This window comes from Microcaecilia unicolor, chromosome 7, assembly GCF_901765095.1.
Source record: "Microcaecilia unicolor chromosome 7, aMicUni1.1, whole genome shotgun sequence".
Lineage (NCBI taxonomy): Eukaryota > Metazoa > Chordata > Amphibia > Gymnophiona > Siphonopidae > Microcaecilia > Microcaecilia unicolor.
This window is the reverse complement of record NC_044037.1, coordinates 228,665,330-228,685,226: the sequence shown is the minus strand read 5'-3', so window position 1 is coordinate 228,685,226 and position 19,897 is coordinate 228,665,330. Positions and strand designations below refer to the sequence as shown.

General features: G+C 46.1%; 1 protein-coding gene across 1 annotated transcript in view; it reads left to right on the top strand.

Annotated features, from left to right (window-relative positions):
* GAD1 (glutamate decarboxylase 1) overlaps nt 1-19,897 on the top strand; it is a 121,114-nt gene that overhangs the window by 90,468 nt on the left and 10,749 nt on the right. Inside the window, exons 14-15 of the mRNA XM_030210852.1 lie at nt 1,493-1,600; nt 19,330-19,419. Coding sequence (XP_030066712.1) covers nt 1,493-1,600; nt 19,330-19,419 — 198 coding nt within the window. The remainder of the gene's footprint in view (nt 1-1,492; nt 1,601-19,329; nt 19,420-19,897) is intronic.

Genomic DNA, 19,897 nt, shown 5'->3' with positions numbered 1-19,897 from the left:
CAAAGTGGGTAGCCCTGGCCACTATGGCCAGCTCATTGGGGTTTAATTGTGCAGGAACCTCTCCTGCCTGGTTAAATGCCTTTGAATATTGACCCCTGTGTCTGTAACTGGCTTTGCACTGTTGGAGCTGAGACGCAAGTAGGAAAAAAAGGTAGGGTGGACAAATGGTCTTCTGGTAAAATTCAGAGGACACTCTTGAAAGTGGATGAAATAATATCTTTATTGGTGGTATCAACTGCATCAGGATTCTACAACATCAGATAGTCAAGGAACTCGACACGGACCTATGTTTCGATTCCACTGCACCTGCACCTGCATCAGCAGTCACATAATCTTATGAGAATCCTACTTTGCTGATGAACGTCATTCTTTTCCTGCACGGATTCGCTCAGAAGGCATTGTGCACTGTTGAATGTTAAGCTGGAAGGGTTTTTACTATATATGTGTTCTACATATTCACTGCTGCAATTTGGGGCTGTTCTTTGGTGTCCTCTTTGACTTCTGTTACCAAAGTAGGATTCTCATAAGATTGTGTGAATCCTGACGGCAGCATGATGGCACCAAAACATGAGTCCGTGTCAAGTCCCTTGATTATCTGATGTTATAGAATCACTTGACTATCTGATGTTGCAATTGATACCACCAATAAAGATATTTCATCCACTTTCAAGTGTGTCCTCTGAATTTTACCAGAAGTCCATTCATCTATCCCTACTTTTTTTGCTTGCATTATTTACATAGGGTTGGTTTGTCCTCTTTTGTTTTGTGTCGCAAGTAGGAAAAACATATGAAGCAACTGTCCATAAGGAATTACACGTTCAGTCACATTTGCTGTTGAGGACCAAAGCTGAAAGCTTTAACATCCTGTACTATAGTGAACATTGCTTTTGCTCTACAAAACTAGGACTCATTAAGTGGGAGGCACGCTGTGTGAGTCACATGGATCCACGTTAATATTAATGGGTTCTGCTGCTGAGCAGAATTTCAGCAACTGCTTCAACCAGGCTCTAGCTCTAAACACTGAGATCAGAATGTGGGAAACACTGAGCTGATTGACACCGTGGAAGGGGGTGAGATCAGCTGCAGGGTGAACAAGGGGTGCCTATAGCAGTAGTAATTTATCTGAAGATAGTGACTGGGCAGAGTGTTAAAAGTGAGGAAAGTTCTAGGAGTAGCATTTTATTTCTAGCTATGGGGAATAGTGTTGGGCCAGTAAAAACTGTTATTTGAAACAGAGAAGGTGGAAGGATAACCTGAGTCTTGAGTTGGAAAAATGATCTCAGACGCTATAGGTAGATTTGGGTTTGATCTGAAAAGTGACTTCAGCAGAAATTGTGACTGATAAGACCAAGGTTAAAAAAAAAAAAGTCTGAGTTAGATGGAAAATTGTTTTTTTTTGTTGTTTTTTTGGCCTAACACAGCACTTCTTTCCCACTTCCAGAGAGAATGAATCATGCATAAAATAAGTAACCTGTCCTTTCTATTTAAACAGGGTACAGTGGGATTTGAAAATCAGATCAACAAATGTTTGGAACTGTCCGAATACCTATATTCAAAGATTAGCAATAGGGAAGATTTTGAAATGGTCTTCCAAGGAGAGGTAAGGTTTTAACCTATACAATTGACAATAATTTTTTTCACAAAATTAGCTAGTGGGTGTACACACATTCTCAATATTCAGCCTGCACACTATAGGGTCTGCGGTGTTCAGAACTGCTTAGAAGAGTGATCTTTTTAATATCGTGCCTTTTCTCCGCCCCCCCCCCCAAATTAATTAGCATATGGTCACTGTGGATTGTTGAGGGGGGGAGGTGACCTTTATGTGCAGAGTTCTACAAGCTATATTAATCCTGTCAAGTGTGATTATCTGTATATTTTTTTATTGGAACAGTATATACTGTACAAGCTTCTCTGAACACGCTGGTTAAGCAGTCACGTTAGAAGAACGTGATGGTGAAAGCTCCTGTACTACATTATCTTTGGATAATTCCTTTTCTGACTTCTGGAAAAACCCATGAAATTCATACAAACCTCCCAAGTTCAGGCTGATTTGAAAGAGAAATTTCTTCTCAGACTGAAGCAAAGTAATAAATACACCTAAGACTTTTGTTTTAAAGACCAGTGTGTTTTTTTTCTAGCAAAAAAAAGGTTCTGGTACTCCCTTCAGGAGTGGGGTGATCACTGACCCACCCCATAATAGCCAGGTCCTCTGCAACCAGTCACAGAATCTATAACAAGACAAAATTGGTGTGTAGAGCCTGAGCTCTAGCATTAAAACTTGGAAAATGGGTCCATGGGCCCATTTTAGCACACAATGGAAAAGGTGCCGGTACTCGGTACCCCCTCAAAAAAAGCCTTGTTAAAGACCCACGTGCTTTCTTTACCTAGCTTCTGCAGAAATATAGGGGGTAATTCTATAAAACAGTAGACTCCTGCTTTCCTTTATGGAATATTAGTGTAACCGGGTGTATATGTGTGGATAAACACCTAGGTGCGGGCACTTACCATCCATAAAGTTGATGTAAATGCTCCACCCATGTATAGATTGTGAGTCCACTAGGGACAGAGGGTACCTGCATATAATATATGCAAACCATTTTGGTTGTATCATAGAAAGGCGGTATATCAAATCCATGGCCCCATTTACCTTTTACACCTGCCTTTAAAATATTTACAGTAGTACTACTACTAATCACTTCTATAGTGCTACTAGATAAATACAATGCTGTACACATTATATACAGGTACTTTCTCTGTCCCTAGGGGGCTCACAATCTAAGTTTTTTTTGTACCTGGGGTAATGGAGAGTTAAGTGACTTGCCCAAGGTCACAAGGAGCTGCAGTGGGAATTGAACCCAGGTTCCCAGGATCAAAACCCACTGCACTAACCATTAGGCTACTCTTCCCTTACACTTAGGCAGAAATTTGGCATTTATACTTGTATGTGCACATACTCATAGGAGGTAATTCTCGACAGGATTTTTGATGTGTAAAGGCCTTTTTGTGTACTTGGAAAGGTTTTCATAAAATTGCTCCAGGCATATCAAGAAGGCATGTCTTTTTATGTGACCCACATGTAGTTGTGTTCAGCAGCAGAGGTGGGGGGAGGGGGGACTGTGGACAGAGTTGTGATTTGCATGTGTTGTTTATGAAATACCGTACATACATAGAGCTAGATTCTAAATATGGCGCCTGAAAAATCCGCGTGGAAAAGAAATATGCCTAGGCGTATTCTGTAAAGTACGCCTAAATTTTATAGAATCAGCTTAAAGTTCCACACAGTGTAAAGAATATGTCGAGTGGCTCTCCATGTGACCAAATTTAGTTGCATCCATTTAGGCCACATTTTACTTGGCATAGATTCTGATGCCTCAATTAGGCACAGAGCAGGTTTATTTTGTAATAATGCGCATAGATTGTAGAAACGCCCATGCCCCACCCACGGCAATGCCCCTTTTTCAACTATGCAGCTTAGAATTTAGGTGCACTACATTACAGAATACACTTAGCAAGTTGTGCGCATAAATCTCAATGCCAATTAGTGTTAATAATTGCTTGTTGACATCCAATTAACAGCACTGATTAGCTTGTTAACTAATTAAGTTATGCAAATTATTATGGAATACGCTTTGAGTTCCATGCGGCAATCTCAGTGCAATATATATAGGCAAAGATGCACTAACCAAAACGTTAAAGCCCTTCCCTTACCGATTCCATAGCGAATCGGTAAGAAACGGGCATGCATCAAGGAAATCGCATGCAAATGAACTGGTCGCTGCTAGCTCATTTGCATGGGATTTCCTTCCAAGCCAGTCGGCCAGCTGAGCATGCGCAGAGCAGCCAAGCATTATGCTAGCTGCCCTACGCATGCCAAAGACGTCCAAAAAGGACGTCCCTGACGACCACTTGTCAGAGCCACGGGCCGCAGTGCAAGCTGCAGCCGCTGGTACAGCCGGTGATCACTCTACAGATTCTCTTTCGCTCCGACTCCGATTATGATTCAAATATGGAACAAATGGAGCGCGTTCGTGCGTCTGCGGCCGGGCTTCCTGATCGGCGATAAAAGTTAAAGTGCGAGGACGTCCAAATCAAAAAACTATTTGGACGTCCTTTTTGATTATGCCCCTCCTCCAGGTCTCTCTCAGCCAATCAGGCGTGTTTAGCTGGACAGCTAAACGCACTGTGATTGGCTGAGAGAGACCTGGAGGAGGGGCATAATCGAAAGGGACGTCCAAATAGTTTTTTGGATTTGGACGTCCCCGCACATCCCGATCCGGCGGTGGTCATTCGGGCACTGAGGACACCCATCACAAAAAAATCTGGGGGGGGGGGGAACCTCCAAGTGCTCATCAGGTATGTCCTTTTTGGGATGGGGGGGGGTTGAGTAAAGGACCTCCATGTTAGGCACTTTAGAAGGACGTCCCTGACGAGCATTTGGATGTTTTTTTTCCCCCTTCCGATTCCCTCACAGCAGCCCCAACGAGAGGTGCAGACCTCCCGTTAGGTTTTCCACGGTGAGGGGATCAGAAAACGGTAGTGCATCTCATTGTAATACGATTTATACACATTATAATACTAATTTGCTCATCTGCATTCCGTTTTTGTTAGCTGCTACCATGACAGAACAATGCCCTTTTGTGCATGTCCTGGTTTACTACTTGCACGTTAAACTGGCTAGAACCAATTTAAAACCCACATTGCTAGCTCGGAAAGCTTAGTGCATCTAGCCCATAATCTGGGGTATAACCTATTTGGCCTTCATACATACTGTAAGTGACCTGTTATATTACCCTCATAAAGACTCCTAAATCACTACCATCAGGACCTTGATTAAACATATTACATCTTGCACAGTGATTCATTACCTGTTCAAGTGAAATGTATAATTTTCTATTCACATCCACGCAACAGCACTCCATGACAATTCAAAACATGATGTTACAAAAAGGACCAGAAAACTCTGACTGATTACAATAAATAAAACTAACGAAGGGCTTCTACATCAGGAAGACATGTCCAGTTTTACAAGGAGTACATATTCCTATTTGTTGTATGATATGGATTCATTTAACTAAGGAGCAGTTTTACTAAGCTATGCTAAGAAAAGGTGCGTTCTTACACAGGTCTTCCCTGCGCACTAAGACCATTTTGCATATCTTTTTCTGGCCTTGCATTAATGTTAGTATTAGCACGCAGTCATTTAAAACGTTTAACCCGGAAGTACCTACCACCTCCTATTTAGTAGGTGCTAAGGGCTCCCAAGTCATGGACCCAATAAAACCTTCTAAAAAATACAAAAACATAAATACCGTCCCCCCAATATTCAGACAGTGGCAGTCAGTGTTTTTTAAAACGCTGATTGTCACCATCTAAATTATCCCCTATATTCAGTTCTGGGCCATGTCCAGGCACTGGCACTGAATATTGGGGGATAATCTGGGGCAGGCAGGCTGCTGGAGATTATGCAGGCCTGGCCGATATTCAGCTGGGGCCGCATAAGAGTTATGCAGCCCCAGCTGAATATTGGACCGCTCTGGCCCGCATAACATATTTTTTGTTTGTTTTTTTCAAAAAATAAAAGCCCCCAAGCCCCCTCCTGTCTCAATGTCCCTTCTTTCTTTCCTTCCCTTCCCCCTGCACATTAAGACCCTCCCCTGCAAGACCTTCCACCCTCCGCCTTCCCTCAACAGTGAAAGTAAGCCACCCTGGACTTACCTACATCCCTGGTGGTCCAGCGGGGTCGTTGGGGGCAGGAATGCAGGTCCCTCGCTTCTGCCCCTTGCGGCACCTCAGGAAAATCGCTGCTGTGACCTCTCATGGCAGATCGCGGTACTACACAAAGGGGGAGGGAAGGAAGGAAAGAGGGGACATTGGGACGGGAGGAGGCTTGGGGGCTTTTATTTTTGTTTTTTACACCAAACAAAAAATTATGCGGATGCCAGCCCAATATTCAGAGCCGGCACCCGCATAGCTAGCCGACCTTATTGAGGACCTCTGTCAGGTTAGTGTGCACAGATAGCAAAACTAATGTAGAATGCTTTAGCGTGTCCTGCTTTAGGCCATTTTTCCTGCATTAGACACGCATGAGCGCCTAACACAGCTTAGTATAAGGCTCCTAAGTTAAACAGATCTCCCAGATCATAAAAATGGTCAGTCAAAGCAACACATTCCATTTTACATGTGCTAGGATTTAATATAGAGTGCGCAACAGATTGTAAATGGAAAATCCATTATTGTTTAACCCGTGTCAGGAATCGTGGGAAATCTAGTCATGGCAAAACATTTCAGGTCTTCAAATATATGATTATTTTGTAGGCAATGCCTCACCACTCTGACCTGCACGTCAGATAGAGCAGTATAGCAAACACAATAAACAAGATGAGCATCTAAATGCCTATTTATAAGGCAGCCCTGGTGTTCTGTCAGTCATTTATGGAAATTTGTCTTAGTTTTGCCCACAGAAAGGGCAAGTCACAACATAAATGACAAATGCCGATGCACAATTTGTAAAATGTTTTCATGTAAAGACTTCTTCGTGATGGAATCAATAAATTCATTACTCTATACAGTAACTTCACAAAGAGAACAGCATCCATAGTTATAATGACCTGTCAGTATATTATTGTCATTTGCAGATAACATTCATTGCTGAGGGAGAACTAAGGACACGATCATTTTCTGGACTGTCTAACTCTGTGTGAAGGCAGCTCTAACATGCTCACTAATAAATTAATGAAGAGGTATCACGTGTCAGTGCTGCCTGATAATTTTGCAGATTTCATGAGACAGATGTGAATAATGCAGCACACGTGTAATATCATTAGAGTCTTATATTTGACCTGATATTGTAATAAAAGCTCTTGATTCAAGAATGATGCTCCTGAATGAAGTGGAAACTCAGTTCCACTTGTTTTTTTCAATTCCCTGATGTTGGAAAACACAACCTTCAGAGAAGCCCAAATCAATCACATGGTAAATTACATTGCAAAACTCAGAGATGATGACTGATGAAATCTAATAATGTCTTCTCATCAGTATATTTACCAGTGCTTTTTTTGTGCCGGTACGCGCCGGTACGGCGTACCGGCACCTTTTTTCCTGAGGTCCCGCTCGCAATTCTCCTCTCACCTGCCCTGCATGCCAGCAATTCTCTCACCCCTGCCCTGCCCTGCATACCCAGCATGTCCTCTCTCTCTCCCCTGCTCGCCCCTCTCCAAGTCGCGGCGATTCCGGCGAACCGTCAGGTCCAGAAGTGAAAGCAGCAGCGCTGCTCACTGGCTCGCAGGCAGGTTCCTCTCCTCTTGCGTCGCTTCCCTCTCAGTGTGTCCCGCCTACGAGGGCGGGACGCGCTGAGAGGGAAGCAACGCGAGAGGAGAGGAACCTGCACCTGCCAGCCAGTGAGCAGCGCTGCTGCTTTCACTCCCGGATCGCACGGTTATCCGGAATCGCCGTGACTTGGAGAGAGGCGAGCAGGGGAGAGAGGACATGTTGGGTATGCAGGGCAGGGCAGGGGCGAGAGAATTGCTGGCATGCAGGGCAGGTGAGAGGAGAATCGCTGGACATGGAGGAGAGGGCAGGGGGAGAGGAGAATTGCTGGGCATGGGCAGGGGAGAGAGCAGAATCGCTGGACATGGGCAGGGGGGAGAGGGGACATGCTGGCAATGGGCAGGGGAGAGAGGAGAATTGCTGGCATGGATGAGGGGAGGGCAGGGGAGGGAGGCGATGTGCTGGGCTTGGAGGGCAGGGGAGAGGAGAGAGAATTGTTGAACATGGGCAGGGGAGAGAGCAGAATCGCTGGGCAGGGGAGGGCAGGAGGGAGGGGAAACATGCTGGACATGGGCAGGGGAGGGCAGGGGGGAGAGGAGACATGCTGGCCATGGGCAGGGGAGAGAGGAGAATTGCTGGGCATGGATGAGGAGAGGGCAGGGGAGGGAGGCGATGTGCTGGGCTTGGAGGGCAGGGGAGAGGAGAGAGAATTGCTGAACATGGGCAGGGGAGAGAGCAGAATCACTGGACATGGGCAGGGGGGAAAGGAGACATGCTGGACATGGGCAGGGGAGGGCAGGGGAGAGAGGAGAATCACTGGGCATGGGTGGCTGGAGGGGGCAAAGGGAGAGGAGGGTTGCTGGACATGGGTGAATGGAGGAGAGGGCAGGGAGAGAGAAGAAATGCTGGACATGGAGGGGAGGGCAGGGGGAGAGGAGACATGCTGGTCATGGGCAGGGGAGAGAGGAGAATTGCTTGGCATGGATGAAGGGAGGGCAGGGGAATGAGGGGAGGGCAGGGGAGGGAGGTGACATGCTGGGCATGGAGGGCAGGGGAAGGGAGAGAGAATTGCTAGACATGAAGGGGAGGGCAGGGAGAGGAGACATGCTGGACATGGACAGGGGTGGGCAGGGGAGAGAGGAGAACTGCTGGACATGGGTGGCTGGAGGGGGGGCAGGGGAGCGAGGAAAATCACTGGGCATGGGTGGCTGGAGGTGAGGGCAGGGGGAGAGGAGGGTTGCTGGACATGGGTGGATGGAGGAGAGGGCAGGAAGAGAGAAGAAATGCTGGACATGGATGGAGGGGAGGGGAGGGAAGAGTGAGGAAGGAGATGAGATGAAGGAAAAGGAGGAGAAAAACTGCACATGGATGAAGAAAATAGGCAGAAGCTGGATCCACTGGACAGTCAAGTCTGTGGAGGACCCAGCTTTTACTTACGGATGTAGGGCAAGAAATGAAGAAGAAAGGAAGAAAGTAAAGAAATAAATGGAAAGGAAGCCCTGGAAACGGAGTTAAGAGGACAGATAGCAGCAGAATCGGATACTGGGCCAGCATGATCAGAAAACAGTCGCCAGACAACAAAGGTAGAAAAAATCATTTTATTTTCATTTTAGTGTCTGAAATATGTCCAATTTGAGACTTTACATCTGCTGTCTTATTTTGCACTGGGGATACTGGACCTGTAACAGCTTACAGAAATTTATAATGAATAAAAATCACATTATTTTTTTTCTCCTATACTAGTACAATATTTTCAATGATGTCTGTTTATATGTGCCATGGCTGGTATAAGGAGTGTGGCTAATGTGGGTGTGGTTATAATAGGGGTGGGGCCATATGTGGTGACCCCGCCCACAATGAGTACCAGCACCTTTTTTTCTACAAAAAAAGCACTGATATTTACTAAAGACTGATGTTGAAAAAGTATCCCCAGACCAACTCCAGAGCAACAAGGATGTTCTGCTGAGACCTTCCCTTTCAGGCAACTTGGAAAAGGAAAGGGGTAAATCTGGAGCACAGGAGAGAACAGTTACTCTGATCCCTAATCCAGCCCCTCCTCTTCAGTTGCTCCTACCTCTGGCCTGGCCCACTCTCCCCACCCCCGTTTCTACAGTTCTATTTCCATTTTGCTCCCTGTTTATCCATAAATTAAAGCCTGTCCTAAACCATAGTTTTATGCATTTAAATTGATCTTAAAATGTTCAAAATGTGAGTAGACTCCTTTATGTATGATGCAACGATAGGCGCAAAAGCTTGTAAAACTTGTAACTATGTCAGACAAATATGCAAAACAGCATTGTTCATGAATCAAAATGTTTTAGTATGACTATATCAAGCCTGAGCCTAATATGATTCTAACAGCTCTCCCACCCCACTGCCACACTCAGCACATCCCTCCCTCCCCCCCCCCCCAAACAGCAGCAGCAGTGGCAGTGGCCTCACTCCCAGGCCCCAATCAACCCATCCACCCATAGGCCCCCTTTGGGCCTGCCTTACAAACCCTGGTGGTCTAGTGATGAGGTCAGGGCAGGAGTGATTCCCAGTCATTCCTGCCCATGCCAGCTCTTCTTTCCAGAGCTGCAAGCACTTCTGGGTGGATAGATAGGGGGGGGGGGGTGCTACTGCTGTTATTCAGGAGGAAGGGAGGGAGGGATGCGCTGAAGTGGCAGGGGGGGGAGAGGGAATAAATTACATGCAGTTTTTAAAATGTACAATGGAGTCCATAATATCCGACATATTCGGTTATCTGAACACCTGTTCACCCCGTTTATGTCAAATAATTGAGACTCTACTGTATTTATTCCTTGTGAAACTGGAAATGCCTTGCTGATATACCAGCCTTTATATAGATCTCTTAATTGCAGGTAATCATGATTTATTAGATCTTTTTGTGATACCACATGTTGAATGTTCAATAAGAGAGGATGTGCTATTAAAATCTGAGAATACTGTTTTGATGTAGGAACCCTTACTGGGATTATCCTTCCCACAGATATGAATTTCTGATTGGTCTTCCTCATGAGAGGATGCATAAGACTTATTGATAAGTTTGGATTGGTTTAGGAGTGGGTTTTAGGCTGATATAATGTTTAAAAGGAGGCAATAGTTATAAGAAGTTATACGTTTACTGGCGGTCGATAACATATAACACCTTTAAACAACTGCCACACTACGCTATATGGATAGTGCCAGCAAACATTGCTCTAAACTCTTTGGCGTTATCACTGTGGAGGGAAATTCTATTACAGTGTGTCTGTATTTAGGCATCTAGAGGCAGGGGGTGTAGCCATACTTCAGTAGAAGGGGAGTCCAGAGCCCGAGGTGAGGGGGAACATTTTAGCCCCCCCCCCCCCGGTGCCGCTGACCCCCCCACCATTTTTATGTAAGTGTGAGTCCCTTTCATACTTTGCCCAGATTCCACCCACCTGTACACCTACCTGTAAAATACACGTTATGCAAAATATGTGCATATTTACATAATAGTGCTTACCTGAAATCTTGCCACTGATGCGTATATGTGCACACAGGCATGCATATATGCCTTTATTCCAGTGATTCACATATGTATTTGATATGTTTTATTGCCTCCTGGGTGAAGTTAAGGTCATATTTCCCTCTAAGGACTGGGCTGCTGTGAGCAATATTTGATTAATCATGATTAAAATTTGAATTGAAATGCAGCCCTATAAAATAGAAATATTTCCAATTACAGATGCCATGTGCCTTTTCAATAAATATGCAGTTCACAGTTTTAGATCATATTCACTACGGAGTCATATGTTCAGCTTTCAGCAGGTAATCAGGTAGGGGTAATCCACTAGTGCAATGAGGAACTGGATTACTGTTGAGAGAGAGAGCGAAAGAGAGAGACTGTCATTTGCTGAGAAAATCAGTAAAATACCAAAATAATAGTCCAATTACATGGAAGAAAAATGCACAGTATCTAAAACTACTGGTGCCAATGTGAAAATGTACAGTGGTGGAAATAAGTATTTGATCCCTTGCTGATTTTGTAAGTTTGCCCACTGACAAAGACATGAGCAGCCCATAATTGAAGGGTAGGTTATTGGTAACAGTGAGAGATAGCACATCACAAATTAAATCCGGAAAATCACATTGTGGAAAGTATATGAATTTATTTGCATTCTGCAGAAGGAAATAAGTATTTGATCCCCCACCAACCAGTAAGAGATCTGGCCCCTACAGACCAGGTAGATGCTCCAAATCAACTCGTTACCTGCATGACAGACAGCTGTCGGCAATGGTCACCTGTATGAAAGACACCTGTCCACAGACTCAGTGAATCAGTCAGACTCTAACCTCTACAAAATGGCCAAGAGCAAGGAGCTGTCTAAGGATGTCAGGGACAAGATCATACACCTGCACAAGGCTGGAATGGGCTACAAAACCATCAGTAAGACGCTGGGCGAGAAGGAGACAACTGTTGGTGCCATAGTAAGAAAATGGAAGAAGTACAAAATGACTGTCAATCGACAAAGATCTGGGGCTCCACGCAAAATCTCACCTCGTGGGGTATCCTTGATCATGAGGAAGGTTAGAAATCAGCCTACAACTACAAGGGGGGAACTTGTCAATGATCTCAAGGCAGCTGGGACCACTGTCACCACGAAAACCATTGGTAACACATTACGACATAACGGATTGCAATCCTGCAGTGCCCGCAAGGTCCCCCTGCTCCGGAAGGCACATGTGACGGCCCGTCTGAAGTTTGCCAGTGAACACCTGGATGATGCCGAGAGTGATTGGGAGAAGGTGCTGTGGTCAGATGAGACAAAAATTGAGCTCTTTGGCATGAACTCAACTCGCCGTGTTTGGAGGAAGAGAAATGCTGCCTATGACCCAAAGAACACCGTCCCCACTGTCAAGCATGGAGGTGGAAATGTTATGTTTTGGGGGTGTTTCTCTGCTAAGGGCACAGGACTACTTCACCGCATCAATGGGAGAATGGATGGGGCCATGTACCGTACAATTCTGAGTGACAACCTCCTTCCCTCCGCCAGGGCCTTAAAAATGGGTCGTGGCTGGGTCTTCCAGCACGACAATGACCCAAAACATACAGCCAAGGCAACAAAGGAGTGGCTCAGGAAGAAGCACATTAGGGTCATGGAGTGGCCTAGCCAGTCACCAGACCTTAATCCCATTGAAAACTTATGGAGGGAGCTGAAGCTGCGAGTTGCCAAGCGACAGCCCAGAACTCTTAATGATTTAGAGATGATCTGCAAAGAGGAGTGGACCAAAATTCCTCCTGACATGTGTGCAAACCTCATCATCAACTACAGAAGACGTCTGACCGCTGTGCTTGCCAACAAGGGTTTTGCCACCAAGTATTAGGTCTTGTTTGCCAGAGGGATTAAATACTTATTTCCCTCTGCAGAATGCAAATAAATTCATATACTTTCCACAATGTGATTTTCCGGATTTAATTTGTGATGTGCTATCTCTCACTGTTACCAATAACCTACCCTTCAATTATGGGCTGCTCATGTCTTTGTCAGTGGGCAAACTTACAAAATCAGCAAGGGATCAAATACTTATTTCCACCACTGTATAACCTAAAGTGAAGGAGAAGTCTCAGATGCTTACAGCCTATAAACACACCATGCTAGTGAAATTTTTATTGAGCCAATTTTAGGCCTGTTGCCAATATTCCGCTTCTCTCAAAATTCTCAGTCTCTTGTGGTGGAGCAGCTAACAAGTTTTTTGGACTTCCGCAATTGCCTTAGTTCAATACAGTTCAGTTTTAAAGCCTTTCCTAGTACAGAAACTGCCTTATTAACACTTGTTTCTGATGCTAGACTATTGTTATCAAAAGGAAAATCCCTTATATTACTTCAATTTAACCTCACTGCTGCATTTGACACAATAGATTACAATATTCAAGCTAAGTTCAATTGGTATCTCAGGTAAAGTTCTCTCATGGTTCAGTGGATTTTTATATAACAGACACAATAGTGTGAAAATGAAAGACATTCTTTTGGAGTCATGGGTATCCCCCTGCAGAGTTCCACAGGCTTCCCCATTCTCATCTATTCTGTTGAATATCTATATGTCTTTTGCTGATTTTGGCTTCCCTGCATTAGGTTTAAATTGTTATTCCTATGCGGATGATATGCTTTTGCTGGTTCAAGTCAGTGAAGATCTAGCTGTCACTACATCAAAGGTCACTACATGCAGAAGCGTAGCTAGGTGGGGTGCAGGGGGAGCGGTCGCTCCCCTAAACAGCTGTTTTGAAAAAAAATGGCACCTATGTACCTCGTGGCAATAAATATATTTTTCTGCTCCCTCCCTCTCGAGTCCTCTTCTGCCCGTCTCTCCCGTCCCATCCACATGGTCACTTTTTACTTCCCTGAAACCTTCTCCGTCTCCCTCCTGTGCAGCACCGGTGATTCACAGGCAGCCTTCTGCCAGCATTGGGGCCTCTCTCTCCTCAGGCGTGTCCCACCTCTTTGGAAAACAGGAAGTTGCAATAGATTAGGTGGGATGCGCCTGAGGAGAGAGAGGCCCTAATGCTGGCAGAAGGCTGACTGTGAATCGAATCGCCGGTGCTACGCAGGAGGGAGACGGAGAATTTTGACGTCACTTGGTCTCCTGTCTATTAAAACCTCCTTGGAGCTGCCAGAGGATGGACCGTGGGAGCAGGCCAGGGAGATAGGTGGCCATAAGAAGGATGAGGAGCGCTGAAAGAGACGGGGAAGAAGGTTGAAGAAAAGTCTGTCCTGCTCGTCAGGGACGTCCTTCTAAAGTGCCTAATATGGACGTCCTTCACTAAACCAAAAAAGGACGTCCCTGACAAGCAGGACGGGCTTTTTCTTCAAGGGTGCTCGATTATGCCCCTCCTCCAGGACTCTCTCAGCCAATCACAGCGTGTATAGCTCTCACTGGTGTCAGCTAAACGCACTGTGATTGGCTGAGAGGCCATGGGGGGCCTCACAATCGTCCATTAACCCTCTCTTCAGCTGCCGATGAGGAAGGTAAAAATGTCTCAAAGGAAGATTTAAAACAGAAGAGCAAGAGTAAAAATTAAGAAGTATGACATCCTTATTTTTGTTGTTGTTGTTGTTGTTTGAGTGAAGGACGTCCAAAAAGAATGTCTTTGGAGCAGGGTTTTTTTTTACAGGTGAAGGGCGTCCAAAAAGGACATCCCTGATGATATTTTTTTTCTTCCCTTTGCCCCAACGAGAGGTTTAGACCTCCCTTTAGATCTTCCACGGTTAGGCAATCGGAAAACAGTAGTGCATCTCATTACAATACGATTTATACACATTGAGGTACTAATTAGCTCATCTGTATTCCATTTTCATTAGCTGCTACCGTGATCGTAAAATGGCTCGGAGAAGCATTTAGTGCATGCCACAGTTTACTACTTGCTCGTTAATGGCTCGTTAAGTTTAGTGCATCTGGCCCCAAATCCCAGCACTGGTTCCTCTCACCTTGAGCCACCCACCTCACCTTGTACTGCCCCAGGTACAGCTGACCAATGCAATCAGGAGCTTAACTTGTGCATAGTACCCTCCTTACGTTTTATACTTACATCTCTGGGGAAGAAGGCTTGTCCATTATATTGTACTGTCAGCTGCTCCCAGGAGGCCCTCCTGTATCTCAGGTAGGTCTCTTCCTGTGGCCTGGGAGGATGAAATGCCACTTTTCCTTCTTTAGGAAGAGCCTGGCCAACATCAAGGTGTCAGCATCACTGAAGTTCGGCTGCCGACATATGGATACCATTTTTCTCAGTCCCCATGTGCATGACGTCATGACATCATTACACACCAACATCAAGTCAGCACTGAAAGATCAGCATTGATGCGTCAGCGGATTCTATAAACGGCACAGAAATTTAGGTGGATTATATAATTGGCGTGGAAACTCCCTAGGCAGATTTCTATAAATAGCATGCAGCCTTTATAGAATTCCACTTGGAGACAATTTTTTCCCACATTGAGTTTTTGGCAACTTTTATAACATTCAGTCCATTATGCCATAGTATGCTTCTTACAGTGTCAACACATTACATATTAAATCATTATTCCTCAATAGTGCACGCTGTTTTCTTATAGCAGTTCTAAACTAAATGGATGGTGCTGGCATGGTGACTAACCAAAAAATATATATTCAGTGCTGCTATCTATATAAATAGAAGTGCCAAATATATGGATTAAGTTAAATGGCTATGCTGGCTGAATATGGACCCCAATATTTTTAATGTTGTATAGCCATCCCTCCCTCCCTTTCCTGGGTCCAACATCCATCCCTCCCTCCCTGGGTCCAAATTGTTTCCCTCCATCCTTGCCTTCTGTTGTGTAGTATCTCTCCCTCCCTCCCTCCCTCCCCTCCACCCTGGGGTCCAACATCTCTCCCTCTCTCTCCCCTCCCTCCATCCTATTGTCCACTATCTCTCTTTCCCTTCCTTTCTCCTCACCACCCCAGGGTCCAACATCTCTACCACTCCCTTCCTTCCTTCCTTCCATAGGCGGTCGGTGGCCCAACTGTTTGGGGAGGCTAAAGGGGGCGGGGTTATGGGTGGGACCAGGGGCAGGGCTTACATCCATAATTGTCTGACAACACAGAAAAAAAATAAGTAAAAATAAGTCACAATACTTTTTATTAAATTTAGATATTAAATATGTATCATATGTCAAAGAATAAAGTGGTTGCTCAAAGCATATACTAATCACAATTGCTCAACTGCAAAACACTATGCACAAATTTGTGCAAAAACACACTCATAAACCTTGCTGTACCATAACACTGGGTAGCCCTAATAAACCAATATACCACCCATACGGAAAATGCAGACCGTCAACAATATGAAACAAGGGATCATAATATCACAATTCTCACCTAGAGCCACAAAACACCCTTTTAGGGTGGAAAGTGTTCACAATGAGCTCCTTTTATGAACGACTATATGTAGATCCTTCAAGAGGTAGTGTGTCATGATTTAGAGACTAAAACCCTTTCTGATGATTTGGTGCCACCTCAGTAAGCCCAATACACAATCTCTCCACTGCAAAACACTATACACAAACTTGTGCAAAAACACACTCACATAGCCTTACCAAGCCATAACAGTACTAATTCCAAGGACAGGACGAGCTAAGGCAGCACTGTAATTACACCGGGCTCTAAAACACCAGTGCACAACCTAGTGAAACAAAAAAAAAACCCAAAAAGGGCTGAAAATACTACACGCTAGCAGAATACTGCACCTTGATCACACATGAAAAACACATGACACAACAGATATGAAGGCAAAATACTGAACTGGAAAGTTACCTCAAGAAGTCAGACTCCGCATGCAGCAATACTAGAAAATTTGAAATTTACATGCAAAACATCACAGATGCACATTTCCAAAAGCTGACATATTCCAGTTAATAAATTCTGAATAAAATACTTTTTTCTACCTTTGTTGTCTGATCATTTAGTTTTTCTATTTGCTTTGGTCCCAGTGTCTTCTGTTTTATGCAGTCTCTTCTTTCCATTTGATATTTTCTCTCTCACCATGTCCATCATCCTCCTGTGTCCTTATGCGTACTGCCTACCATCTGTAGCCCTGTCCCTATCCTTCAGTGTCCCGATCCAGCTCTTAAATTCAGCAGTTTTCCCTCCATCCATATCCAGCATTTCTCCTCACTCCCCTCCATCCATGTGCATATACTTCCCTCCCTTCCATCCATGTCCAGCACCTTCCCTCTTTCTCTCCTACCATTCCATCCAGTGTCATCCCTCTTTCTCTCTTCATCCTTCCACCCATTATCCTCTCCCAATCCTTCCATCCATTGTCTTCCTCTATCTCCCCTTCCTTCTAGACAGTTCTCTCTCTTGACCCTTTTCCATTCAGCATGTCCTCTCTCACCCCATCCTTCCAGTGTCTTTCCTCTTTCCCTCCCTACCAGTTTCTTCCCTCCTTCCAGCATTTTTCCTCTTTCTCCCTCCTTTCATCCAGCCAGCATTTCTCAGTCTGACAGCTAGGGTCTCCCCCAGTTTCTCCCCAGCAGCTTCTCTCTCTCTCATGCCCATGTCCCCTCTTTCTCTCTCCATCTCTTTCTGGCTCTCCCCTGCTTTTTTTCCATGTCCCTGGCTCTCCTCTGCTCTTTTCCATGGCCCCTCTTTCTTTCTCCATCTCTTTCTGGCTCTCCCCTGCTTTTTTTCCATGTCCCTGGCTCCAGGGCCGGTCCTAGGGTCTCTGGCGCCCCCCTGCAGACTATCAGTTGGCGCCCCCCCCATATCCTTTCTCTCTTCTCCCACCCTGCCCCTGTCCAGCGATTCTCCTTCGCCTCCATCCCCCTCCCATTTATGCCCACCTGCCCGCCCTCTTCTCCCCCCAACATTCCTCTTTTTCTTCTTGCCACCCTGCGTGGTTTAAGTCTTTTTTAAAATTTACCTCCGTCCCAGCGGCCGCGTCATTTCAAAGCCCTTCCCATCTCTAGCCTTCCCTCCCTTCGTGAGTTCGTTCCTGCAGAGTCCTGCCCTCGAGGAAATGACGTCAGAAGGCGGGACTCTGTGGGAACGAACTCACAAAGGGAGGGAAGGCTAGAGATCGGCAGGGCTTTGAAATGACGCAGACGCTGGTACGGAGGTAAATAAAAGATTTAAACCCCCAAGGGCAGCGTGGTATGGCAGCACAGCACCGCAGCGGTGCCCTTGAAGGCAGGCACCCCCCTGTGGTGCTTACCCCGCTTACTGGGTTTGACCGGCCCTGCCTGGCTCTCCCCTGCTCTTTTCCATGTCCCCTCTTTCTTTCCCTATCGCTCTCTGGCTCTCCACTGCTCTTATTCATGTCCCCTGGCTTTCCCCTGCTCTCCTCCTACCGTTTCCACACGTTCTCTTCTCTCCCTCCGGCCCGGGCCTCTTTACAGCAGCTGACAGAAGAAGAAAAAGAAGCGCGGGGCCGCAGCAGCGTTCAGACATGCGCTGTCGGCTCTGCCGGTCCTCTGCCCCCGGAACGGGAAATTGACGTTACGGGGCAGAGACCGGCAGAGCCGACAGCGCATGTCTGAACGCTGCTGCGGCCCTGCGCTTCTTTTTCTTCTTATGTTATGCTGGCTCCGAGAGAAGCGGCGGCAGCGGATGAGTGTAGGTGTTGTTCCTGGCTGCCGCTGCGCTGCTCAATAGAAGCGGCGGCAGCAGATTTCATCGTCGGGAGTCTCAGGGTACATTCGGGGCTGCCGCAAAGCTCACAGCTGGGCTGGGGAGGCTTAGCCTCCCCAAGCCTCTTATACGGGGCGCCTATGCTTCCTTCCTTCCTTCCATTCCATTGTCCACCATCTCTCTCCTTCCCTCCCCTCTGTTACCAAGCCATCATTTCTTCCTTCAGTCTCCTTACTCCATCCCTGTTCTAACATTTTCTCCTTTCCCTCAACCCCCTTCCCCCCATGTCTACCTTTAAAATAACTCTGGGCCCCCCCATGATCCAGCATCTCCTCCCTTTCTCGCCACCCCATCTGACATCTCACTTCTTTCCCAGTCTATCTTGCAAGACATGTTTCTATACAGAGTACACCAATATGGCAGCAATTCTGATAGGATGTCTGTGCCAGCCTCTGACCTTCCCTCTGCCGCATTCTACCCCCTCTGATGCAACTTTCTATTACCACCTTGGTAGAATGCTACAGAGAGAAAAATCAGAGGTTGGCACAGACAGCCTATCAGAATTGCTGCCATGCCAGCATGCTCTGTAGAGAAAAATGCCTTGTAAGGTAGACCAGGAAGGGAGGGAGATGTCAGACGGCAGGGAGAAAGGGAGGAGATAACAGACCATGGGGGCCTTCTAAAGCTGTGGGGCCCAGGGTAGCTGCCCTGATTGCCCCACTAACCCTGATTTGGGAGAGGAGAAGGAAGGATTCTAATCTGGAGGTATTTTGTGATCCACAATGGTCAAGCTTTAAACAAAAGTTGTAGAACATGAGATAAGATTACATTAAATGTAATTACTTTCTGTCCATATGTCACCTTTTTAGATGCCTCCTTTTTCCAAATGAAGATATATCATATCCATGGCATTTTAGAATTGTTTAAAATTATTTTATTTTGTTCTTGCAGCCTGAACACACCAATGTATGTTTCTGGTACATTCCACCAAGTCTCAGGGATATGCCACATAATGAAGAGAGAAGAGAAAAACTGCACAAGGTAATGAATTCAAATCTACATGCATCTATGCTATTGGTTTATTTTATTTATTTACTAGTATAAAAGGCCTGTTTCGGTAGGCAATGAAACAGGCGCTAGCAAGGTAATCCCCCCCTGCAGCGTCCTTCCTGTCTCCCCTGCCCCCCCTGCAGCCACCCATCTGGTCTCAGGACCCCCTCCCCACCAACCCTCCTCTGCCCCTGCAGCCACGCATGTGCAGCGGCCCTCCTTTCTCCCCTGCTCCCCCTGAAGCCACCCATGTCCAGCGACTCTCCTCTCCCCCTGCCCCCCTGCAGCCACCCATGTCCAGTGACCCTCCTCTCCCCCTGCCCCCCTGCAGCATCCCTTCTGTCCCCCATGCCCTCCCCTGCAGCCACCCATCTGGTCTCAGGACCCCCTCCCCACCTCCCTCTTCTCTGCCCCCCCTGCAGCCATCCATGTCCAGCGACCCTCCTCTCCCCCTGCAGCCATCCATGTC